At 47.3% G+C, this 25,887-nt stretch overlaps 2 protein-coding genes across 3 annotated transcripts; both read left to right on the top strand.

The window, feature by feature from the left end:
- Positions 1-7,871: 7,871 nt before the first annotated feature.
- SOX12 (SRY-box transcription factor 12) lies at positions 7,872-12,327 on the top strand. The gene has a single exon (XM_074228826.1). The coding sequence runs from the start codon at positions 7,872-7,874 to the stop codon at positions 8,931-8,933; it is 1,062 nt and encodes a 353-aa protein (XP_074084927.1). The 3' UTR covers positions 8,934-12,327.
- Positions 12,328-18,007: 5,680 nt separating this feature from the next.
- Positions 18,008-25,565, top strand: NRSN2 (neurensin 2). 2 transcript variants are annotated; one of them, XM_074228803.1, is made up of 5 exons: positions 18,008-18,195; positions 22,314-22,513; positions 23,732-24,057; positions 24,444-24,499; positions 25,041-25,565. In XM_074228803.1, the coding sequence occupies exons 2-5, from the start codon at positions 22,322-22,324 to the stop codon at positions 25,346-25,348; spliced, it is 882 nt and encodes a 293-aa protein (XP_074084904.1). In that variant the 5' UTR covers positions 18,008-18,195; positions 22,314-22,321; the 3' UTR covers positions 25,349-25,565. The 2 variants fall into 2 exon arrangements, with proteins under 2 accessions (XP_074084904.1, XP_074084912.1); XM_074228811.1 differs by lacking the exon at positions 18,008-18,195 and adding an exon at positions 19,094-19,253.
- The last annotated feature ends 322 nt before the right edge of the window (positions 25,566-25,887 follow it).

Genomic DNA, 25,887 nt, shown 5'->3' with positions numbered 1-25,887 from the left:
CCTACTGTGTGCAAGCATTGTGGCAAGTGTTAAGAATACAAAAACAAACAGTCTCTGATTTCAAGAAGCTTACATTCCAACAAGAGACCACTTGTATAAACCTAAACATATATATATATATATGTATATATATACATATAAATAAATAATATGGAAAATTTTAGTACAAGATAGGTTTGGAAAAGAGTGAATTAGCAGTTTGACTGGGGTGGTTTGAACTGTAGATCAAGAAAGGCTTCATGGAGGATGTGGCTCATGAATACCAGAGGTTCAAAGATATGACCCTAGTAGTTACAGAATGGAACTTTTCATTTATTCACATGATATCCTCATACCATTTTTTTGCTTAGAACAGTAAAGCACAAATAATTTTGTTCAGCCCCTGGCACATAGTAGGTGCTTAATAATTGTTTGCTTCCTGGCACCAAGTGGGTGTTTAATAAATGTCTGTTTTCTGGCACACAGAAGGTACTTAATAAATATCTGTTTCCTGGCACACAGAAGGTGCTTAATAAAGGTCTATTTGCGTAATATATGTTTGTTTCTTTCCTTCCTGGCCCTAGTTCATATTCCAATCACACCTGCTCTCCTCACAACAAATGTGAGATATAATAATGTTATCCCCATATTGCAAAAGAGAAAACTGAGCTAAAAAGGATGAATTAGTGCATAAATTACACAGGGAAGTAGTGGCAGAGACTGAAATCCAACCCATGACTTCTAGTTCTAAACTCAGGGCACTTTCCATGAAGCTTTATCAATCCCTGGACCTCTGGTTAGGAGGCTGAGTGACTCACTAAAGAATGATGGTGCCATTGAGATCTTCCTCATATATCTATTTGGTTTTCATATTTAAGTATTTCCCAATGTCAATCTGAGCACATCACCAGAAACGTAGCTACAAGGAAATGAATTCCCAGATACTGAGAATCAGAAAGTAAAGAAGATAAATGGGTTTCTGAAAGGAACCAGTTAGTTCACGCTTTGAGATATGTCAATTTGAGGTCCTAGAGGGACAGATGTAAACAAGAGTCTGAAGCTCAGGAAAGAGGTCAGGGTTGAAAATATAGTCATGTGCAAAGAGGTTGGAGCCTTGGGAGCACAGAGGATTGCCAAGGAAGAAAACAATAAAAGCTCACATTTATCTAAGACTTGCAACATGTTTTCTTTTTATATTTAATTGGATCTGATTAGGAAATGCTTTCTGAGGTAGCTAGGTGACTCAGTGGATAGAGCACGGACCTTGAAGACAGGAGGGCCTGTGTTCAAATCCACACTCAGACACAAATCCAGCTGTGTGACCCTGGACAAGTCACTTAATCCCGATAGCTTCAATTACTTCTGTCAGTGCAAATTTGGCACCTGCATTAAAACTTATCAGAGCTTCCTGGATACTGAGAAGTTAAGTGACTTGGCCAGGATCAAACAGCTAATACATGTCTGAGACAGTACATGAATTCAGGGGCCCCTAACTCAGAGATTGACTCTCTAGTTGCTCACTATCTTATCTCATGTGATCTTAAGACACTTAAAAAAATGATGGTAATAGACTTTGGTCTTTGTTTAAACTCCACAATTCTTTCTCTGGTTACAGATGGTATTCTCCATCTCAGGTATTCTAAAATTATCCCTGATTGTTGCACCGATGGAATGAGCAAATCCATTAAGGCTGATCTTCACCCCTATGTTGCTGTTGGGGTGTACAATGTTCTTCTGGTTCTGCTCATCTCTATCTCATGTGATCCACACAATATTTTGAGATAGGTACAATTACGATACCCAATTTACTGATGAGCCTGAAAAGATAAGTGACTTGCCAAGGATCACACCACTAGTAAGTAAAAGACATATCCTGTTTCAGGGGACACTTATAAGTGTCCAAATCAAGATGTAAACCCTGGTCTTCCCGACTTTACTGTACCCCACTGGATTTCAAAGGGGGAGAGAGAATATTAAAAGAGAAGAGGAGAGATGGGGGAGAGAGGATAGGGAGAGGAAGACTAAGGATGGGGGTCTTAAGATGCCCTTGCATTAAAGGAAGGAGAAAATGTTCCTACAAAGAAGATAAGAATGGCTAAAGAGGTAGAAAAATCTAAGAGGTATGGTATCTGGGAAATGAGCAAAGGAGAGAGAATATCAAGGAGGGACTTCAAGAGAACTGACTCTCAGTCTGGTTCCGGCCCTTGTGGATTGAGCAGTTGAGCCTGTAAATGGGGGTCCTTTCACCTTTATCTCTCTTCTGGGAAGACCTCACAACTGATGGAGTCTGCCCCAAGGTCTGGGTACTATGTCCTAAGGAAAGGAGAAGGGAGGTGTCTATCACCCACCCTCTCAGTGGTTTTCCTTTCTAGACACTGTTGCTACGGAAACTGGCTCCCAGGGCTGAGACTGTCCACTAAGCCAGCTGTCCTCAAAGCAACCAATGGAAAAGGAGGACCAATGGGAAGCTGGATTCCGCCCAGTTTGGGAGGGGGGGTTATATGGGGAGAGAATGCGGAAAGGGGGGAAGGGATTCATCCAGTCAATGGAGTAGCCTCCCTTTGCCTTGATCTCCACCCTGGACCCAAGGAAGAGCCAATGAGCAATGGCCTTGCTTTCTCTCCAGTTTCACGTAGCAACACGACTTTGTTTAAAAAAAGAATTCCCTACCTTCTAAGTGATTAGCAGTAACACATCTGTCTGTTGCTACCCACATTGTCTGTCTTTCCTCCTGCTGATACCTCACTTAGAGCAAAAGCTAATATGGTACTGAAGTCATTTGGTTAAAAAAAGCTCAACAACTACGATCACTGTATTCATACCCAGCTCCTTTTAGTGTTATGGGACAATTGTTGATATGTAGAATAAATGCTCTGGAAGAGATAGAGGCTAATGGAGTCTGGAAGCAGGTTAGGGGGATTTCCAAGGGAATCAGTTGTAGCAAGGCAGGGTCAGGTTGCCATATTGCAGCTGGAGGGGAAATGAACATGGCCCCGTAGTCCAAATAATCCACATCGCTACTTGTCATTACACCATTAGAGCTCCATCTTCTAGGGAACTAAAGGTTGTTCCATTTTCTAATATGTTCCAAATACTATATGCTTGGGAAAGTTACTTCCTCTCTCTGTACCTCAGAATCCTTCCTTTATAAATTTAGATGTTGAATTAATGGATCGCTAATGAACTTAAGACAGAACACTGATCTAAGAATCAGGAGACTCTTCAGACTGTTCTACCACCTATAATCTACCCCTAATCTCAGATTCCTACATGCCTAAAGCCAGCAGGTGATTTCTTATATATCTTCTGGTTTTAACATGCTGTGATTTTGTAATTCCAACTCTGACCTTCTGTGAACCTGAAAAACAGTTACTCCTTGGAGTGGGTCATAATTTTAGTGGTTATCAGTTATTCATCTGGGATAAACTGATATCACAAGAGACCAGGATTGGGAATATGCTCTGAAGATTAGGGAATGAGGATAATAGGAGAAAAATTAAGGCTGGAGAAAGCAGAGGTCTGGTCTCTTAATAGGGGTAGTGCAAAATGAAAAAGACAAACTTTATCCACTTCACAATTTTGACCAAGCATTGTTGAAAATCTGTTGAATCAAGTTTTGATCCTTTGGGAGATGTTGAACATGGCAAGTAAAGATAGGAAAGAGCAGTGACCTGAAATATCAGACACTTATTCTGTCCCACAAATTGGCCCATTTAAGGGAGACATCTCACCTTATTCAATATCTATGCAACCAAGAAAAAGTGTTCCCCCTCATTTTGCCATTCTTTAATCTACTTCAGCTTCCTGAGTTCTGAGTCTGACCTAAAATACCCTTGAGGTCTGAGTCCTTGGGAAATCAGAAACCCATTACTGATGTTTTATGTGAAGATTGCTCTTATGCCATAATCAGTAAGAATAATAACATGAGATAACAAAAACAAAGACATATTCAGTTCATGTTTTAAGGTTTATAAAGCAACTCTACCACAGTAATCCTGGAATGAAGATAGTATAAGCATAATTTTTTTTTAACAGATGAGACTAAGTCACTGCCTGACTTGAAGTCCAGCCCTGTTTCTAAGATACACCACTGTTTCTCAGCCATTTAGGCCACTATCACCCTGCAGAGGAGAGTTTTCTCTATAGACCTGGACTTCAAGAGAGAAAGGAAGCATATCTACTGCACTTAATACACCATTTCCAGAGCTGTGTCTTCTTTTGTCCCAGGGAAGCCCTATGATCTTCTCGGGGTTTAGACTAAGACTTCAAGGTTCAATTCAATTGAATAAAAACATTCATTAAGCACATATATTCCAGGCACTTGGGGACACAGAGAGAGACAGAAAGGAGAGGGGGAGGGAGAGAGGGAGGGAGGGAGGGAGAGAGAGAGAGAGAGAGAGAGAGAGAGAGAGAGAGAGAGAGAGAGAGAGGAGAGAGGGAGGAAAAAGGAGGAAGAGGTAGAGAGAGATGGGGAGAGAAACAGAGAGAGAGGGATCGAGATATATAGAGAATCAGAATCAGAGACACACACAGAAAGAGACAAAGAGGCAGAGAAAAGGAGACACAAAGAAAGAGTCACAGAGAGAAATAGAGACAGATACAGAGGGAAAGAGACAGAGACAGAAAGCAAAGTCCCTGACCTGAAAGAGATTCCATTCTACCTGTGAGGGGGAAGAGATGAAATGCATGTTCAGAGAGAAAAATGAGACAGAGACACAGATGGAAAATAAATGAAAAGTATAGAATCTAAGTGGGACAATCAAACAATCTATTTGGACAATCAGGCAAAGCCTTTAAAAGACGAGATGACTAACTTGAAGGGAGGCAGGGACTTCAAGTGCTAGAAAACAGCAGGTGCCAAAGCACAAGATGAAGTACAATGTACAGATAAGGAACAGCCTAGAGTCCAGGTGAGTTAGATCACAGAGTTCATGAAGAGGAGTCTTGCAAGTAGCCTAGAAAAAGTCTTTAATATTCCACCAATTTACTTTATGGCCTTTCAGAGTTTGTAGCCCAGCTGGACTGGAAGAGAAGATGTCAAAGGAGCATGTAACTAACATATTAGTAAGGGAGCTGGAAGGAGGTTGGAAGATGACTAGTGTGTCCCTGAGCTATGGCAAACTTGCTCTCAATGGCATACTTTCTAGTTTAGTAATCCTTCTATTTAGTGGCAGAAGTACTACACTCTCAATTTTAGAAAGACAATTATAGATTCATAGATTTGAGTTGCAATGCACCTCAGGGAACATCTAGTTCAATTCCTCTTCAACCCCCCCATTTGACAGATAAGGAAACTGAGGCCAAGGCAAGAGAAGAAAATAGCCCAAGGCCACACATATCCTAAACAGGTCCTAATCCACATATCCTAATCCAGGTCCTTTGACTTCAGAACCAGCACTTTTCCAGGAAATGAGAGAGAATTCATAGAATCATAACTTTTAGAGCTGAAAGATACATCTAGTTCAAACTCTTCATTTTAGAGAAGAAAATGAATCCCAGAGAAGAGAAGTGATTTATTCAAGGGACTTATCAGGGACTAAATGGTAGACTCCAGCTCAGAAGTCTTTGAGTCCGGAATCAAAATGTAAATTAAATTTTAAACTACTGAAATATGCCAGAAGGGTGATCCTTCCCCAGAGGGAATAATAGCATCTAATTGGATTTAGAGTTGAAAGGAACCTGAAAGGTCTCTCCTGGGCCTTCGAACCCCGGCGTTTCATCCTTTTTTCTCTTAAAGGATGGTGGTCCCTTCCCAAGGTACAAGTAAAGGGAGTCTTCCCTCCAGTGACCCTAGATCCAACCGTCTCTGCAGTCCCTTTATCTTTAAGAGTCAGTGTCTTGCCCTGTGCCACCAGTCCCAGCCCAGTTCTAGGATGCAATAATTAGGATCTCTTGCTGAGTCTGAAGCAAAACCCGAGGCTTTTGCTTTTCTCCTCCAAGCCTCCTTTCAGCCCTTCCCCCATCTCACCCCACCCCCCCTCTCCTTAGCATTCGGTTCACATCCCTTTCCTCCCACCCCCAGGAAGGCTGGGCGGCCAGAGCTGCACCTCCCCTTGGCCTTTCTTCTTCCACCCAGACACTCCGAAGATTCAGATCGAGTCCTCCTCAGCCTGGCTCTACTCTTTCCCTCCTTCCCCACCCCACTGCGCATCTCTTTCTTCTTCCACCCAGACACTCCGAAGATTCAGATCGAGTCCTCCTCAGCCTGGCTCTACTCTTTCCCTCCTTCCCCACCCCACTGCGCATCTCTTCCCTAGAAGCTACCCCTCCCACCCCAAGAGGCGCGCGCGCGCGCGTGTATACACACACACACACACACACACACACACACACACACACACACACACACACAAAATCTAACACAGTCATATACTCTCTCTCTCTCTCTCTCTCTCTCTCTCTCTCTCTCTCTCTGTCAACAACAGTATGAAGGTGACCCACTCCCTGGGGCCCGTCCCCGCCCCTCACTGGTTGCCAAGTGGGGGAGACAGGACACGTGGACCCCCCCAACTCCCCTTAGCAGGCGCCACCTATCGGTGCACCTACCCTACCTGATCCCCATTTTTCTGACACTCCTCTCTCCTCTTACCACCCTGCCCCCAGCTCCCCATCACCGTCCCACGGAAAGGGCCAGACACTGTCCACTGGAGGGTACAAGTTCCCCAGGCACCCGGAGCTGTGAAGGGAGGGACACCGGGTCTTCCTCGACCCTAATCGTGTTCCAGAGTCATAAGAAGGTGAAATGCCCGCGAACACGCTCTAGGGCAAGTGGGCGAGGAGAGACCGGGTAACAGAGCGCAGGGCGCCGCGGGAACCGGGGCGGACACCTAGAGTCCCCGAGGAGGCTCCCGAGGGGCCCAGGGACTCCTGGCCCCCTCCATTCCTTCCACTAGCGGCACAGAGTGGTTTCCCTAGGGTTTAGGGACCCGAAGCCAGCCTCCCCCCTGCATCATGCCTAAGGCCCCTTGGGCAAGCGCGCTCGGCCGGCCAGCAGCAGAGAGTCGGTGGGGAAGGAGACGCTCCCGAAGTCAAGCTGGCCAGGGTCCCACCAGGCTGCTGGTTCATGGGCCCCGAGGTCTGGGCTGCAGAGCCGCTCGCCCCACCTAGTTCCAATACCTCGGGGTGGGGGGGAGAAGGAGAGTGACACCGCTCCGGCCAACCTTCCCCAACAAGAGCCGGGGGTGGGGGGACAGCCGGAGCCCCGCCCTCCCCACAGAAGCCCCGGCTCCTAGGGCCGCGATTGGGGGATGCCAATATTCCCTCCCCGCTCCGGGGCCGGGGCTCGGATCCCCCCCCCCCGCGGTGGGCGGGGCCAGGCGGCTGACAGAAGCTGCACCTTAGCCGGGCTGACCCGGGGCGGTCCGGCGTGCAGGACTGTGCCCGGGGCCCGAGCGCGCGGGAGAGGGGGCCGGGCGCGCGCCATCGGGGGCGCGCGGGGAGAAAGACACTGGGAGGCGGCGGCCGAGGGGCGGGGAAGTGCCGAGCGGCCCCGCGTCTGGCTGGGGTGCGTGCGGGTCCCGCCGCCTGGGGACCCGAGCGGCGGGCACCGGCCGGGAGAGACGCGTTCTTTGCCTCGGAAGGCGCCCGGAATGGATCCGAACTAAACTCGAGGCGGGGGCGGTGGGCGTGCCGGAGCCGCATGGAGCCCCGGAGCTGACCACGCGCGCCGTCCCGCCCGGCGCCCGAGCCCCCCTCGCCCCGTGCGGGCGGCTCCGCTGGCTCGCCGGCCCGAGAGCAGCGGGCCGAGCCGGGCCCCGGCCGCCGCGGGCCGCGCGGCGCTGCTTCCCCGGCCCGGTCCGGAGCATGCCCGGGGCCCGGGCCCCCTCCTGAGCAGCCGCGGAGGGCAGCAGGGCGAAGCCCCGGGCGGGCAGCAGGGCGAAGCCCCGGGCGGGATGGTGCAGCAGAAGAGAGGCCGCGCCGGCGAGGCCCGGCGGGAAGGCTGCCAGCCGCCGGCCGCGGGCGAGAGGGCGCGGCTGCGGCGGGAGCCCCCCGCAGAGCCGGGCTGGTGCAAGACCCCCAGCGGCCACATCAAGCGGCCCATGAACGCCTTCATGGTGTGGTCGCAGCACGAGCGGCGGAAGATCATGGACCAGTGGCCCGACATGCACAACGCCGAGATCTCCAAGCGGCTGGGCCGCCGCTGGCAGCTGCTGCAGGACTCCGAGAAGATCCCGTTCGTCCGCGAGGCCGAGCGGCTGCGCCTCAAGCACATGGCCGACTACCCGGACTACAAGTACCGGCCCCGCAAGAAGGGCAAGGCGGCGCCCGGCAAGGCGCGGCCCCGCCTCCCCGCCAAGGCCAAGCCGGCCCCGCCGGGCCGCGGGGCCGGGGGGCGCAGGAAGGCGGCCGGGGGCGCCGGGGGGCCGCGCGCGGCCGGCCCGGCCCTAGGCGAGGAGGCGGAGGCCGAGGACGAGGAGGAGGAGGAGGACGAGGAGGAGGAGGAGGACGAGGAGGAGGAACTGCTGGAAGTGCGCCTGCTGGAGACCCCCGGGCGGGAGCTGTGGCGGATGGTCCCGGCGGGCCGGGCCGGGGGCAGACCCGGGGAGCGCGCGGGGGGCCCGCGCCCTGAGCCGCGGGCGGAGGAGGCGGGGGGCGCCCCCGAGACGGCGAGACCCCCGCAGCGCGGAGTGGCCGCCATCCCGCCGGGCAGCTCCCCGGCGCCCTCTTCCCTGGCCCCTTCGGACGAAGAGCACGAGGAAGAAGAGGAAGGGAGGGAAGAGGAAGAGGAGGAGGAAGAGCTGGGGAAGGAGCCCCTGGGGTTCCTGCCCCGGCAGCTCCCGGGAGCCATAGGCCCCGTCCTGGACTGCGCCGCCCTCGACAAGGATCCGGACCAGCTGCCCCCCGCAGGGAGCTCGCACTTCGAGTTCCCGGACTACTGCACCCCCGAGGTGACCGAGATGATCGCCGGGGACTGGCTCATGTCCAGCATCGCGGACTTGGTCTTCACCTACTGAGCCGGGCACTCACTAGGTGACTCGGACTCCACAAATCAGGTCGCACTCAAAAACCAGCTGTTTACATACAGGAATCAGGTATTTTTGGCCTTCGGCCCCATCAAAGGCAAAGGCTTCCGCTGTCACCCCATCCCCAGACGCCCTCAGCCATGCCTCCACACTCGGCCTACCCTTCAACCCATCCCCTACGGACACACCCCACTTTCCATGACTTGCACCCAGACACGCCCCTCTCTCTCTGTCTTTCTAGACACACCCCTCTATCCATCCCTGAAACACAGATTCACATGGGTCTTTCTCCTTCCATCCCATACACACTGGCATGCTCCTTTCTCCATCTCATACACATACCCCTTTGTGGTGGAAGCGTGGGGTAGTGGAACTGGATAGGAGATAGAAGAACCCTCTTCAAGTTCCAGCTCTGCCCCTAACTGGCTGTGTGACCTTGGGCAAGTGATTTGACCTCTCTTTGCCTAAATTTTCTTATCTGTAAAATGACATGATTGGAATTAGATAGACCCCTAAGGTCTCTTCCAATTCTAGCAAGCTATGAATCTCTCCCTTATACAGATACAGACCTATCCCTCTCTCCATTCCTTAACAGATACCTTTTTCTCCATCCCTTAGGGAGGCAGCAGTAGTGCTGCCCTGGATTGAGAGTCAGAGGATCTGGGTTCAAATTCCAGATTAAAATAACCACCTGTGTGACCTTGGCAAATCCTTCACCTTTTGGGGCCTCAGTTTCCTCATCTGTAAAATGAGGGGGTCGGCCTCTTAGGATTTCTTCCAGCTCTACATCTATGATCTTATGAACCTCTCTCCATCTCTTCCACAAACAAATCTCTCTTTCCATCCCTTGAACACATAGTTTATTAATCCCATTCTCTCCATATATGCCCTCCATCCTATTCCTTGTATAGAATCCCCTTTCTCCATGTCCTTTACACAAATACACATACACAACACACAAACACATACTCATCTCATCTACTCCTCCCTCTTCTCCAAAAGGGAGGTCTCATCAGGGGACACAAAGCCCACCTCACTCAATTTCCCTGGCTGGGATGTGTTCCACTCACTCCCCATCCTGGCTCAGGGTTGTGAAGGAGGCAGCATTGGCCTCTGCTCTAGTGATCCTCCCTGAAGCCTAGCTCCTCCTTACCCAGCTTCCTCAACTCCAATCTTGTTCTCAGTTGCTCCATAGTTCTCCCTCCCCCTTTCCCTTTCCCTCCTTCCTGTCCCCTCCTGCAGTCTCCCTCCAAATCTCTCCCTCTCTGTGGCCAAGAGCTGAAGTTGTGACTTTGCCTCCTCCTTTCTTCGTGTCCTGGACTTGCTACCTTTGAGGAAAACCTGGGGCGCTGTCCAGTCACCAACCCCACCAGGACAATCCAAATGAACTAAGATAGAGGCAGAGGACACTCAGCCTCAACCCGTAACCATCCTATCAACTCTAGATGACCTCAAAGCTCTGCCTTCTAAGAGAAACATTGGTGGGATCGTGAATTCCCTGCTTCTAAGGAGGATTCCTTCTTTCTTTTGCTGAGAGGGGTGTGGGGATACCCTACAAGACACCCCTGAGAGATGATAACCCTTCTCTTCCTGTTTTTCATTTCCCCTGTAGACTCCCCTTTCCCAGGTGCACCAGGCCCCAGTCTTCATCTGTAAAGTGATGGGGTTGGATTAGATGACCTTGAAAAGCCCTAGCACCTCATCTCTTAACAAGGTAGTGCTGCCTAAGCAGCTCCACCTGTGGGCCTTGCCTAAGGATGACTTGGCCCATCAGACTCCCCAGAAAAACCTAGACCAGGCTGAGACTTCTGGAACTAGATTCTCCTGACCTCAGCAGGTATCCTGCTCTCACTTAGAATGGCCAGGTCTCCTATACTGGACCTGGTAGCACTATCAAACCCTATTCCAATGTTCAAACCCTTGAGGGGAATCTTTTGTCTGGAGTTTGCTTTGGGAGGGAGCTTACTCTGAGAGCCATCCCCTGAAGGGAGAGTCGAGTGTTAAAACAGATCAGAGAGCAGGAGTTACTGTTTAAAGCCCTCACCGTAAATATTCCTACTACATAACCTACTGGGCCCCCTAGAAAAGCCCCCCCCCCCAAAATAAAATGAATACTTCCTGAGGACTCACATCCCCTGAAGAGGAGAGACAGCTGGTGTCCAGACAGGGAACACTAAAAGTGAACCAGGCAGATTCTCCCTCTGCCTAGCCATGGAGGTTAGGGCCCTGCTGCTTTCTCTTTACTAGGGATTGGATCCATGGGTCAGGCCTTCTTACCCTTGGGTATCTCTCTTTCAATCCTCCTAACCTCTTCCCTGACTCCCAGTTCTCAGTGCCAAATGCTTTGATCAGTGTTATCTTTCAGCTGGGGAAAGAGGCATGGAGAGGGCTTGGGGTCAGTGACCAAGTCAGTAATCATTTAGCAAGCTCCCAGGGGCATGCTCAGGGACCTGAGTGGTTCCCAGGGCTAAGAGAAGTCATCTGCAAGTCACTGGTTAAGCTTTGGCTTGGAGGGTCCAGAAGGAAGTGACAGGAATGGTCAGAGCATTGGATTCAGAGTGATGTAAACTAGCACAAGAAGCCCTAGTTTTTGTCTTCTATGTGTGCCACTGATCCTCTGTGCCTCAGTTTGCCCATCCTTGAAATGGGGACAGGTGCCTTTTCCTATGCATTTGGAGTATCTGGTTATTAAACTGCAGTGCCTGGAGCTATTCCTAGCTTATGGTTTTCCTGGGCAAATAAAAATGCTGGCCAGGTCTTTCAAAGCCTAGATGACACCTGTATTTGTTCCTGTCAGATGGTGTCTGTCCTCTGTTGGACAGCCTACCCCCACCCTACACTACGCTCCCTTGCTTCTACCTTACTCTGGGCTCCTGTTGGTTGCCTCCCTCAGCTACCTGGCACTTCACAGCCTCACTTATTCCCCTTGTCCACTGCCTTTCCTCACCCCCGATCTGCCCATCTCCCATCACTACCTGGACTTTGCTGATAGTGTGCCCCACTCTGTCATAGGTTCAAATACCCACATACACAGATCTCTCAGGAACAAATGGGGACCCCTGGTCCCTCCACGCCTCCTTCTGTGCCGTTCCCCACACAGGCCAGCATCTCTACAGGGATATCCTATCCCAACCCACCTACCAGCTACCCCCCCCCTGTATGTGGTGCTCTAATTCCAGGCCTCCTTTCTAGCTCTTTCATTTTCATTTTCTTTTTTTTTTTTTAATGTTGTATGAGTGAAGAGGTATCACTGTGTGTTGTCTTGGAGAACTAGTCTCATAGCTGAGAGGAGGATGGGAACAGCCCCCTCTCTGTGTGGAAGGGACTGGAAACCCTGGACTCCCATATTGCTGCCCAATACCAGGATTGAATAAAGTATTTGTGCCCTGAGCCAACCCCATGTGTCTATTTCTCTTTCTCTTTCTCTCCTTTCTCCTACTTCTTTCTGCCCAGAATACATAAGTAAGATCATATTTGTCTCCTTCTCCTTGAAAACCTGGTGACAAATTGGGGAGACAAAAACCAAACCAGACCTCAACAATATACCCTTGCCTCTAGTCAAAGCTTTCTGCTCCCCAAATTCCTCCCTATCATGATATGTGAAATCCATTATGAGGAGACAAAAACTTCAATTACCAAATCGTTAGATTCTTAAATAGGATGGGACCTCAGGGGTGATCTGGTCCATTTCCCAACTAAAGCAGACCTCCCTACATCAGCTCTAATTAACGATCATTCAACCTGGTTGAACACTTCCAGAGACAGAAGGTCCACTCCTCACCAAAGCTGACTGTTCCACTGAGGAACTGCTCTTATGTTGGCAAGCTCTTCCTGATATTCTACTGAAATCTGCAACCCTTCATCTTATAAACCTCACCCATTTTCTCTCCTCTTGGACCAAGTACAAGAGGATTCACCATACAATCCTTCAAATACTTGAAAATAGCTTTGATGTCTCCCTGAAAAATCTATTCTCCAGGCTAACCCCATGCCGAAATTCTTTGGCCAATTTGATAAAATAGCAGTTTCCTCCACAATTATACTCACCCTCTCTGGAAATACTCCAGCACCTCAATGTATCTCCCAAAGGAGAACCTCAGATGTGAAAAAATCAAGCTAAAGATGCAGATCCCCATGAAATGTAAATGTAGGGACTGAAAGGTAAAAGAGAGCAGGAGGTGTAATAGAAAAAGTCCTGTATGTGGACCCCAAAAACCTGAGTTTGAATCCTATTTCCACTGTTTTATTCTTCTTGTATGACTTTGGACTTAGCATCTCAATTTCCTCTGTAAAGAAACTGAACTAGATTATCTTTAAGACCTCTTACAGCTATTATAATCCTATGACTGTGACATAGAACCAGAGTGAAGGTGTACCTTTCAACTCCGACAATCTATGTTCCAAGGCCCATTCAAGCTTAAGCATCCTCAGATTCTGCCTGCATCTAGAATGACTTGAGAAGTTAGGGGGAGGGGAAACCCTGTCTAGAATCATGGTGCCACCTGCTGGCTAAACTGTGGTAGGATCCCAACTTTTGTTCAATACTGGAGGGAGGGGGAAGCTATCCCACCTTAAAGAAGGAAACCCCTGTAATCAATGAATAAAACACATAATTATATAACTGAGAATGTCAGAGATGAGAGGAACCTCAAAACATATATTGTCATAGGTAGGAGATACCTTGGACCATAGAATATCAAAACAGGGAGGAATCTTAGAACATAGAATATTATCACCAGAAGGGGCCTTGGATCATAGAACATGTCTGAATTAGAAGGGACCTTGAACCATAGAATGTTATAGCTGGAAAGGATCTTCGAATATAAGATATCCAAAGACAGGGTCATGGGATGTCTGTATAATAAGAAACCTAAGAGATCATCTAGTCATGTCACCTTATTTTCCTGGATAAAAAGAATGAGTTCCAGATTTATCAATCAGATTATTTGCTAAATTTCTTCTGGGTGAAGAGTTCAGTGGAGGTCATATAAAGAAGTGTAAGTCAGTAAGATTCTTGCTTTTCCAGAACTCAGTAGTCCATTGGGAAATACAGACCTTTAGATCTTCTAGAGGAGGAAAAAAATACTTATGTATAATAAAATACAATGTATAATCAAGTTCCACAAGGTATGGTATAGCCACTAAGGCATTCAGAATAGGGAGATCTCTGTGGTCTAAAGCAGTTCAAGAAAACTTTCTGGAAGAGAGGTCTCAAAGTGGGACATTTGGGAAGCATCATTTGACTCCTCAGGCACAAAGAGCTCCAAAAATCTGGAAATTCAGAGAGGAGAGAGGAAGAACAGTCTAGTATAAAGGGTAAGCTCTAGATTTGAGCTCAGATTTAGGTTTGCTTTCTTAGTCAAATGGGAAAAGTCACTTTGTCTGGATTGTCCTCTCTGATTCCTCTTTTCAGATAAGGATTGGACTCTCTGGCCATTCAAGTCCTTTCTGAAGTCTTCTGATTCTCAGATTCTGTAATCTGTAAAACAGGGAAATAACAACTGCCTTGTTGTAGAGTTGAGTCCTAGAAAAATTAACTGACATATGGTTTGTTAAGGTTTACAACAACAACCTGGGAAGTTGAATTCTGTTCTGGTTTAAATGTCTAGATAACACACATCATTGAAAAAAGAAAAAATACTATACCTTCCTTATAGGGAGGCATGGGCCACTATTTCTGGAGCCAAGAGGTAGGTGAACCAAGAACTTCTCTGGTCTAGGGAGATCAGAGAATCATAGAATTTAGAGCTGGAGGAAACTATAGGAATCATTCAGTTGAATTCCCTTATTTTACAGATGAGGAAATTGAATCCCAGGGAGGGAAAGAGGGGTTCTTGCCTGTGGTCTCACAGACAGAAAGTGATTGAATGGGTATTTAAACCCAGGTCCTCTGACTAACTCATAAGTATTGTGACACAGATTCAGGCCTTAAAGAATGATGGGTAAGTACCCAAATCAAACCTGTTGCTCCCCAAAGCCCAAAGCTAATTTTGGGAGGCCGAAGGTCATCATGGACCTAGGGATACCAAGATTATATTCTTCACATCTTTACAAAGATATAAATGATCCTAATGGACTTCTCAGATGTTTCTAGATGCAGAACCTGGAGGTTCTATCTTGCGACTATTCATAGAATCATAAATTATCAGAGCATGGGGTGGGGGTGGAGTGAGGGGAATCCAAGAGGAGTGGGAAACCTTGGAAATCATTGTATCCAGATCTTTTTTTTTCTTTAACAAAGGGAGGGGGCAGCTAGGTGGCACAGTGGATAGAGCACCAGCCCTAGAGTCAGGAGGACCTGAGTTTAAATTCAACCTCAGACATTTAATAGTTACCTAGATGTGTGACCTTGGGCAAGTCACTTAACCCCATTGCCTTGCAAAAACATGAATGAAGAATAAATGAATGAAGAATAAAAAGAAACTCAAAAAAATTTAAAAAAAAACAAAGGTGAAACTGAGACCCAGAGAAATTAAATGACTCATCAGAAGGCACATGATATCATATTGGTATTTAAATTTATATATTCTGACTCCTAAAGACATATACATATATACTTTTAATTACTTGTTACCCCAACCCAGGTCCAGGTGCTGTGACTATGAGAAGACCACTGAACATTTGAGGCTAGAAACAAATTATAAATGAAAGTAGAATAATAAAGTGAAGAACTTGGAAGAAGGAAAGATTGTGCACACACACACACACACACACACACACATACACACAATCTTCAAGCTTGTCTTAGGTGGACTGGGAAGGGATCAGTCTTCTGAGGTGGTGGTTAGAAGGATGGGGGGCATATATAACCTTTATCAAATTACTTACCATTTTAGGAAGAGGGGAGGGAGAGAGAGAAAAATCCAGAATTCAAAATTTTGTAAAAGTAAATGCTAGGGGCAGCTAGGTGGCACAGTGGATAGAGTGCTGGCCCTGGAGTCAGGAGTACCTGAGTTCAAATCTGGCCTCAGACACTTAATAATTACCTAGCGGTGTGGCCTTAGGCAAGCCACTTAACCCCATTGCCTTGCAAAAATCTAAAAAGAAAAAAGAAAAGAAAAGAAGGCTGGGGACTGGATATTTCTGGGTGGGGTACCCCTTCCCAGTAGAAATCAGCCTCCTTACTTTGATCCTTTGTTGGGATAGAGGCATAGAAAGGAAAGGAGAAGTAGGAGGTTGGAGTAAAGGAGAAGAAAAGAAGAGATGAGCAAGAGAGAACAGGAGAGGAGGAAAGATATTAGAGAACATAGGATGTCTAAGTGAGAAGGGTCCTAAGAACAGAGAATCTTAAGCAAGGAGGGGGCTTTAAAGACTACTTAGCCCAATGCTGTCATTCTGTAGATGAGATTAAAAGAGAGATGTGACTTGTTTAGAGCTACCATCAGTGGCAAGGAAAAGGGGAAAGAAGAAAAGAAAGAAAAAAGACGTAGAGAAGAGAGAGAAGAGGAATGAGAGAAGTGACTACTAAGCTGGACATCTGCCTGAATTTCCCCAGCTTCACTGAGCTCCCTAGCAACCAATGGCCACCCCCACCCCCATCCTTTGCTGTTTCCTAGCAACCAATGCCTCAGCTCAGTTTTTCTTGGGTTTCCTAGCAACAGAAGGTCAGGCCACCTTCCCAACAGGTGGGGGGTGGGGTGTTAGACCCATCTTGCAAAGATCACAACTTACACTGGATCAGTAATAGGCTAAGTCATGTCAGTGGTAATGAACCTGTACCTGGAGTCAGGACAAAGCCTAAGGAGAGCTTCCTAAGTGACTTTGTGAAAGTCCCTGACCCTCTCTGCCTTTTTCTATTGTAGTGGTGGTGTGGCCTTATTTCTTGTGCACCTGGGGTAAAACAGACTGAGGTTGCAGTTAGGAAATGATTTGGCTTTACCCCATAGAGCCCTCTTCTCCACATGGACTGGTGGAGGATTTTGTCTGACAATTGAACTCTGGTGGGCCCCTTGCTGGCCCTGAATGAAAGGACTCCTTGTAGCATTCAAAGGTGTAAGGAGAGTGTGTAACTTAACTAAGACCATATAACAAATCTAGGAGGGACCCAAGGTGGCAAAGAAGAAAGGAAAGTGATTGGGATAGGATCCCTACCCAGAAAGAAAAAAAAGATGCCTAACTTTCATAGAAAAAATCTTTAGATTCAGGCTTCCCTGCCCTAAACTACCAGGGATTCCCTAAAGGGGCAATGGGGAATATGCCCTAGGGTATGTGAATGAAGCTTGGTTAAAGAGGATACAAATTTCCTCAACCCCATTCTTACTGTGTCTCCAGAGGGCTGACTGAGCATTCTGATTCTCTCAAGCCAAAACCCAGACACTTGATCCCATCCCTGGGGGTGGGGAAGGGGTCTGGGGAAGCGGAAGGAAAAAAAGAAAAGGGATAACAGATAAGAACTGGGGACTCTGAATAGGGGGCTTATAGAGGGAACAGTTCCCTTAGACTAGACACTTGGGGTAAGGGCAGTTTGTGGAAAAATCTAAGGGGAAAAAAAGAGTCTTAACATTTTTTCAGAGCTTTCCAAAGCTCCATGGGGGTTATATTACCTCTAGATATTTGGATACAGTCTTACTGATAGAATGGGGTATCTGTAAAAGGGGAGATGACTCGATGAAGAGGTTCGGTTCTCATTTTAGGAAGAAGGGTCGGTGGGTGGGCTGGGGGGATCGGTTAGTTGATGTGGGTTCATTGAGAGATGAGAACTCAGCGAAGGATGATGAGAGCTTATCGAGGGGCTGGGGGAAAACGCATTGGGGAAGATAGGGGCTCGGAAAGCGGGGGAGGGAGCTTCATGAAGAGATGAGGGGGATGCTTAGTGAGAAAGTGGGGATTAAATTCCCCAAGAAAACCAAGTACCCACCCAGCATTGCCCAGCCTGTGGCAGCCCCAGAGAGTAACGGGAGGTGCCATTTCTAGAAGCTACCTGGGGCTGGTGAAGCAGTGCCATGGACTCCAGCACTGTCACCCCCCACCCTCCTCCCCACCTCCCACCCTCCCTACGCAGAGTGGTTCTTGCGCAAGCGCCAGCTCAACCCAGCACAGGGGAGGCTGCGGGCTTCGAGGTGAGCGCAGCCCGCCGCGCTCCGACACCCCTTCAGCCCCAGTCCCAAGGCTTCTTTCACAGGACTAGCTCCAGAGCCAGCTCCTTTGGCCCGGGGGTTGCCTTTCCTCTCCCGGCAGGCCGTGCCAGGCAGCCGGGGGCTCCGGGGAGGCAGACGGTGCTCTGAGGTCGAGTATGGCAGTACCCCTGGCCTAGGTAAGCAGTATGGGGGTCCAGAATGCCTTATCAAGGCATGGAGGTGCCCAGGTCCTAACCCTGGGACAATAGAGGGAGGAGGGGACCCGATCTAACCCGACTTGACTCTGCCCTGGAAAAAAAAACCCGAGGTGCTAGACTGGGAGTCATTATATCCCCGTGGGGTTGCCTCAGATAGGGGTTATGCACCACTTCTTTGCCTCAGTTTCCCCTTTAAAGGAAAGGGTCGGGCAGTCTACGGGGCAGCTGGAATATACCACAGGAATACAAATACACTTCCCTGTAAAGGGAGAAGGGTGGGAAGCCCGGAAGAGACATTCCTTGGAGCTCGTTGTAAGGGGGGGGGCAGGGGGAGGGAACAGAAACCTAAACCGCGACAGGATCTCTCTCTCCAGGAGGGCCTCGCCTTGGAGAAAGCTCTGACCAAGGGCTGGAGGCAAGGAAAATGTGAAGGACCAAAACATGAAGAGAGACCACATCTCTATTTCTATCCTTCCTCTACTTCCCTTTACTACCCCTCTCCCCTCGTCCCTTCTCTCCCTCTTCCATCCTAGAGCTGACTCACAGGTTGTCTGCTGTAGTCAACATCCTTATTTCTCTCCACCTCCTAATCCCCCACTCCCCTCCCCATCAGAAGCTGACTCAACCTGTAGCCATCATCCCCTTACTAAATCGCCTCCATGGTTTCCCTCTTCCTCTCTCTTCCCGGACCCCTCGGATTGCTGATTCACCTGTAGCCATCAGCCCTTCCCCCTCAAGCATTCCCATTTTTCTTTTTCTCCCTTCTTACCCCACCCCCATCCCACTGCAGCCAGCTCCCCCCACCTCCTCCATCTCTGGCCAGTCTTGAGACTGTTTCCATGGCAACTCTCACCCTAAGCTTTCCACTGGCTGGTCCTCCCCCTCCCCCCAGTCCAGCGGCAGAGATGGAGAATGGGGGGGGGGGGAGGTGGGGCCAGAGAGACAGAAGAGGAGCCTCCAAGGTCACCTTCCTCCTCTTCCTCCTCCTCCTCCTCCTCCTCTTCCTAAGGAAAGAGCACAGCATTTAGAGGAAAGAGGTATAGGGCCAAAATATGGGAAGATAGTAGGTCCTGCTTATAGAAAGAATGCAAGGCCCAACCACACCTCCATTCCCAGTTTTTAGTTCTTCAGTCACTGCCCAACCCCATCATCCCTACCACCACCCCCCACCACATTTATAAATGAAGTCTTGGAATAAAGCCCTGTTTCCAGCCTTGGAATCCCGAAATACTTCCCAACCCTTAACTCAAAGCCCTCTTCACACCTTACCCTCTATGCAGCCCCTTTGTTCCCCTCCTATACATTCCCTATCTTCATCCATTCTTCCTAGGCTCTGCACTGCCACTTAAGATCTGAGACCATCTCTCTGCCCATAAAATAACCCCCTAACTGGTCAACTCTTCATACTCTCTGAAATTTTGATATTGAATTGAGAACATCTAGATTCTAATTTGTTTAGCTATTCCACACCGCATGACCTTGGGAAAGGTTTTAAGCCTAAAAAGGCTATCCTAGGGCTGAGAAAGCTGACTTTGTTCTTCTTGCCTGGCCTGAGAAGATACATCAGGAAAAATGGGGAGCATAACCTGAAGATAGGTTGCAGCTTCTCAGAATAAGAACTTTCAAACCTCCATACCTGTGCAGCAACAAAATACCTCAACTTGAGAGATAGTGACTTCCCCATTCCTGGAGATATTCCAGCAAGAGCAGGATGATCTACTTGTTAGGAATGTAGAGAGTATCACAGATTTAGAGCTGGAAGGGACTTCAGAGTTTGGAGTTCATCTAATCTAACCCCTCCCCTTCATTTTACAGATGAAGAAATTGATACCCAGAGAAGTTAAATCGCTTACCCTGGATCATATACAGAATCTAGATTTTAACTCAAGTCCTCTGACTTCTGGGCCTAAATCTGAAATGAGAGGTTTCCCATTTAATCCTTGGGTGGACTAGATGATTTCTGAGCTCTCCCTCCAGTTCTGGGATGCTTTCATTCCAAGTCATTAAATCTCTCTGAGTCTCAGTTTCCTCCTCTGTAAAATGAAGCTGATGATCTCCAAGGCCCTACTTAATTCAAAATTCTCAGTTTTAATATCCTTTCCAACTTTGACTTTGATAAGCTGGGCTTCTTGAATTTTTAGATTCTATAATTATAATTCATTTAATATTCAAGGAGGACCTTAGGCTCCAGAAGGCTTTAGGATAGTCAAATAACTATAGAAAGAGGAACAGTTGGGGCATACCTTAATCTATTCATAGACAAAACCTTGATGGGCTGGGTATGAGGTTGGTTTAGCAAGTCAACAAATCTAATTCAATAAATATTTGTGAAGTATATGTTATAAAGCATGTAAAATATATTTAAAGCATAGAGATAAAGACTAATGCTGGGGTGGCTAGGTGGCATAGTGGATAAAGCACCAGCCCTGGAGTCAGGAGTACCTGGGTTCAAATCTGGTCTCAGACACTTAATAATTACCTAGCTGTGTGGCCTTGGGCAAGCCACTTAAGCCCGTTTGCCTTGCAAAAAAACCTAAAAAAAAAGACTAATGCTGAGATTTTATTGGGATAGGGAATTCTCTAAGGAGGCACCTCTCTCTCCATCAGTCCAGGTCTACATCTATGCAGACCACTTATGGAACAACTAGGTGGTACAGTAGACAGAGTTCCAGTCTCAGAGTCAGGAGGACCTGAATTCAAATCTAGTCTCAAACACTTGATACTTACTAGCTGTGTGACCTTGGGCAAGTTATTTAACTCTGATTGCCTTGAATCCAGGCCATCTCCAGTCATCCTGATTCCTATCTGACCACTGGAGCTAGATGGCTCCAGAGGAGAGAGTGAGGCTGGTGATTTAACACAGCACCCTCTCACTCAAATCCAATTCACTTACTTGTCATGGCATCATCTCCCTGTCATGGTCTTCCCTGAGAACAAAAGACATACATCATCATCATCACCACCATACCTATGTAAGTCTTAGAGAGTTGCCTAGGGCATTGAGAGATTAAGTGACTTGCTGAGGATCACACTATACATGTCAGGAATAGATCTTCCTCACTCCTAAATTGATTCTTCTCCACTCTTTCTTGGGATGAAAAATAAAAAATAATATGAACATGGCCCTCAAGAAGTTTACCAGTGGGGCTGCTAGATGGTGCAGTGGATAGAGCACCGGCCCTGGAGTCAGGAGTACCTGGGTTCAAATCCGACCTTAGACACTTAATAATTACCTAGCCGTGTGGCCTTGGGCAAGCCACTTAAACCCATTGCCTTGAAAAATCTAAAAAAAAAAGTTTACCAGTCTGCTAGAGAAGATTTATAAATTACTCAAAGGGACCCTTAGGATCCAGAAACCCAAAGGATTGTGAAGAGGAAACCCAGTCAGAATGCAAGAGGATGATGAAGAACCCTGTTTGAGTTTGCCCAGCCTGTGGCAGGCCCAGAGAGTAAGGGGAGGTACCATTTCTAGAAACTACCTGGAACTGGTGAAGCAGTGCCATGGACTCCAGCACTGTCACCTCCCACCCTCATCCCCACCTCCCACCCTCCCTCCACAGAGTATTGTATTGGGTAAGGATAAGAAGGGGTAAGGAAGAAGGAAAAGGGTAAGAAAGCCAGTATGACTATGGTGCAGAAAAGACTCATTAAGGAAAATGGAAAGAAGAAAAAGCATTTTCCCTGGCAAGAATGCCTTGGTCATCTGTTGGATTTTCCCCAGTAACAATGTTGAAGGACTAGAATATCATAAAATTTAGAGCAAGAAACACCTTTTAAACATAAAGTATAGAATGTCAGAGCTGCAAGATCCCTTCCTTTTACATTTCCTAGTTTTATAGATAAGCAAACTGAGGCCCACAGAGGTGAAAAGATTTGCCTAAATTCAAATAGCTTAGAAGAATCAAGTGAAATTCAAACTCAAGTCTTCTAACTTGCTACTACACTAGAAAAGAATAATAAGATAAAGATTATAGAGGAAGAGAGACATGAACCCAGCTTCATACTCTTTAAGTTGGGAGAAGTCTGACCCAGGGGACTGATTGAGCTCAGAGGACTTTGAGGAGCTTATAAGCCCTAATGTTTCCTCCCACTCTCAGACAGAAACATGATGCCCGCTCGAGAAAGGCCGTGTGCTTGCGGCCATGGCCCCCATGAGGACCATGGCAAGTGGAATGGGGTCCGTTCCTACCTGCACCAGTTCTATGAGGACTGTGGAGGTGCAGCACACCCTGAGGAGGTGGAGGACCCCACTCCAAATAACCAAGATACTTGTGACTGGTCCTCCTCCTTCTGGAAGGTAAGTCTTCTCTGTCTCATCCTCCAAATTACTGTTCTTTCTGCCTTAGCCCAGAGTTCGAATAATCAGAATTTAAGAAATCCAGAGGGGAAGAAGTCACAGTAGCCTATAGTGATCAAGAAGTTTCTAAAATGACTCTCACCATCTACCACCTTAAGCTATCTAAAAATGGCAAAATTGATATAAATGCTGTGCACTATGGGCAAACAGGTGTGTTATTACAATTGCTAGTGGAGCTATGAATTAGTGAATCTTTTTGGAAAACAATCTAGTAATACATTCACAAGAGCAACAAAACTGATCATACTCTGACTTGAAGATACTACTATGCTTAAGGAAATTATACTCTAATAGTCCAGTGTATCTTATCAATGTGGGTACTGTATCCATTCATACTGATTGAAGTTCATCCATACTTTCTCATCCCACATAAAACTTGTCCATGTTCTTCTGTAAATTACCCCTAGAGAATCTATCCAATATGCTACAAGTCTTCCCTGGTTCAATTAATACCATAGTATTCAGATTATCTCTATGTTATATCTCAGTCTTGGTACATGAACTGTCCATCTCTTTTTCCAATGATTCATGAGGCTGATGATACCTATTTCATCATTATGCATGTTGGTAATATGTCTAATCACACCCACTGTGGATTTTCCATTGCTCTTTGGGTCAGCTCTTGTGGCTGTGAATTTTCTGAGCTTATATTCCAAAATTCATCTGGTCAAGATATACATGACATCAGATTACTTCCACAATCTGTCCATCAAATGGAATGTCATAATCTGAATGATAATCATTTTTCACCCACTTGGTTTTTATATAACTGTATAGTTTATATGGGTACTATTGGAAGGAATAAAAGACTGATCTACACAATATGCACCATAGCTTTATTTGTAATAGCCCACCCTATACCACCCTCCCCCCCAAAAATGGATCAAGGTAGTATGATATAAAGGAATTTCACACCATTGGATTTGATTGAGTGAAGTCAGAGGACCTGAGTTCAAGTCTCAGTTCAAGTCTACTACTTATATGATCTTAGGAAGTCACTTATACTCATTGGGGTTCAGTTTCCTCACTGTCAAATGGCTGGGAGGTGGGAACACTGCCTGATTACAAAAGTCCTTTTAAAAATCACTTACAAAATCAAAGCAACCCATATTTACTGACTGCTCTAGGTACCCCCATCACCTGTCTTCCTCTTCACAGGGAGTTGTGTCCTTGTCTCTCCTCTTGCTGCTCCTGGGAGCTGCTGCCCTGACCACGGGCTATGCTGTGCCACCTAAGTTGGAGGGCATCGGAGCAGGAGAGTTTCTGGTTCTGGACCAGCGAGCAGCTCAGTACAACAAGGCTTTAGGCACTTGTCGTCTGGCGGGCAGTGCTCTCTGTGCTGTTGCAGCAATCCTGCTGAGTACTTGCATGCTCTTGGTCCTGTTGACCCGACTCAAGCCAGAACCCAAGGCAGAGCCTGTGGACAGGGAGGATGAAGAAGCACAGCAGCGGGCACCCATCTTATGCCAGAGGCCCCAGAACTGGTGGGGACCTGGGTTTCCTCTCCATTGCCATGAGTATCCCCTTCATGAGTTCATAATATCTAGCCCAAGTGAAAATCCTAAGACTAGCTCAGGAGGAATTCAATAGTGGGAGGAGGCACCACTGTTTCAGAACTTGTGGACTCTGCTCCTTTTAATCCAGTCTTCTGGTCTATATTCCTTTTTCCCTTACAGTCTCCTTTTCCTTCTCCATACCAGTGGGACACTTGACCCTAGGCTACTCACCCAGTACCAGTCAAAAGAAGTTAGGCTAAGGGGTGAAATGTCCAGGGTTGGGGGAGCCTGCTGTTCCTTCCCCTATCCCTATTGGGGAATGACCAACAGAGCAGGGTTCCCCAAAAGAACAACTCTGCTCCCTCTTTTTCTAGCCTGGAACCTGGATCTCATGAACTCACTCTGCCACTGAAGAACTGTGTGATCTTGGGTAAGTCTCTTCTCTCTGGGGTTGTTTTCTCTTCCTTTTGAGAGCTAAAAATTTGCTAAGGCTCTTTTTAGTTCTGATTGACTCTGATTCTGATTTCTAACATTATGTGTATCTCCAGCTCTAAAATTATTCAATCTATTGTCTAACATTTTTATGTTCTAAGGTTCTTTCCAGCTCTGGCATCTTTTGGTCTGTATTTTTTAAAATTCTGAATTTTAAGGTCATTTCTAACTCTAAAAATTCTATGTTCTAATACTCTGTATTCTAAAAGTCCCTTCCAACTCTGTTATTTTGTGGCTTTCCTACCTTATATTAGAGAAAAAATTTAGGTGGGTAAATTGATTTGTATATATCCCTTCTCAAGACTGCTGAACTTCCCTCCCTTCCCTCCCTCCAAAAAAGATGCTCCCTGGTTCCTATAATGGGCCATCATGTAATAAGAATCCTTCATCCTTGTCCCTCTTTTAAGCATCTACATCTATTGTCCCATCAGAGTCTCACAAAAGTCCTGTGAGTTAGGATAATTATGTCCATTTTACAGAGGAGGAAACCGAGGACCAGGCTGAAGAAGAGACTTTCCTATCTCAAAGACAGTCGGTGGCAGAAGTGGAAAACAGACCCAGGTCACCCGATTCCCACTCCAGTGCTATTTCCAACGAACTAGCTCCCAGGGGTGGGGAACTGGGCTTTCTGGATGGAGACATGAGTGTATCCCTGGAAGAAATTGATGTTTCCATGCTCTGCCCCCCCAAGCCAGCTTCTCAAGTTTCCCCATCCTGGGTCCAACAACAAGAGGTATCTTTTCTCCCATCACCACCAGGGGGCAACCTGTGCCCGGGACTGGCATAAGAAGGGAGTTAGAGTTCATCCTGCTTATCTGAAAAACCACCTGGCTACCAGGGTCTCAGCTCCACTGGTGTATGGGGTCACTGGTCTAACCCTGCTTTTGCCTGACCCCACAGCCCTCTCTGTTCCCTTCTTCCTCTATTTTCTCTCTCAATAAAAAAGCCAGGATGGATCTTAAGAACCTCTTCTCTCCTACCCAGGTACTCATAGCATGAAGGGCAGGCAAAGGTGCAAACACCATGTAGAGGAGGCACCTAAGAGTGGTAACCTCATGCTATAAACAGCCTGGATGATGCATACCTTGGGATGTGATCCCTATGAAGGGATCTAGGAGTGTAGGCACTTCAGAGGTTAATTACTTTTGGTTAGACTTCTGGAAGGCAGACACCTTAAAGTATAGGCACCATAAAAGTATATACCTTAGGGGTGTGTAGTTACCTTAAAGTATGGGCATGCTGCCTCAACTGGGGATGGTCACTATGGATGATGAGCATAATGATGTCTATCTACTATGAAAGGTGAGTATCTTGGGGTATGGGTAC

This window comes from Macrotis lagotis, chromosome 1 (genome assembly GCF_037893015.1).
Source record: "Macrotis lagotis isolate mMagLag1 chromosome 1, bilby.v1.9.chrom.fasta, whole genome shotgun sequence".
Lineage (NCBI taxonomy): Eukaryota > Metazoa > Chordata > Mammalia > Peramelemorphia > Peramelidae > Macrotis > Macrotis lagotis.
The sequence above is the reverse complement of the archived record's forward strand: the minus strand, read 5'-3'. Positions and strand labels throughout refer to the sequence as shown.

What these genes read in the sequence shown, in the direction of transcription:
- SOX12 (XM_074228826.1), top strand. Translation starts at nt 7,872, where the DNA reads ATGGTGCAGCAGAAGAGAGGCCGCGCCGGCGAGGCCCGGCGGGAAGGC.
- NRSN2 (XM_074228803.1), top strand. Translation starts at nt 22,322, where the DNA reads ATGATGCCCGCTCGAGAAAGGCCGTGTGCTTGCGGCCATGGCCCCCAT. An exon ending in TGCCAGAGGCCCCAGAACTG is followed by an intron (nt 24,058 to 24,443) that starts GTGGGGACCTGG and finishes CTCTTTTTCTAG; the next exon opens with CCTGGAACCTGGATCTCATG. An exon ending in GAAGAACTGTGTGATCTTGG is followed by an intron (nt 24,500 to 25,040) that starts GTAAGTCTCTTC and finishes TCCATTTTACAG; the next exon opens with AGGAGGAAACCGAGGACCAG.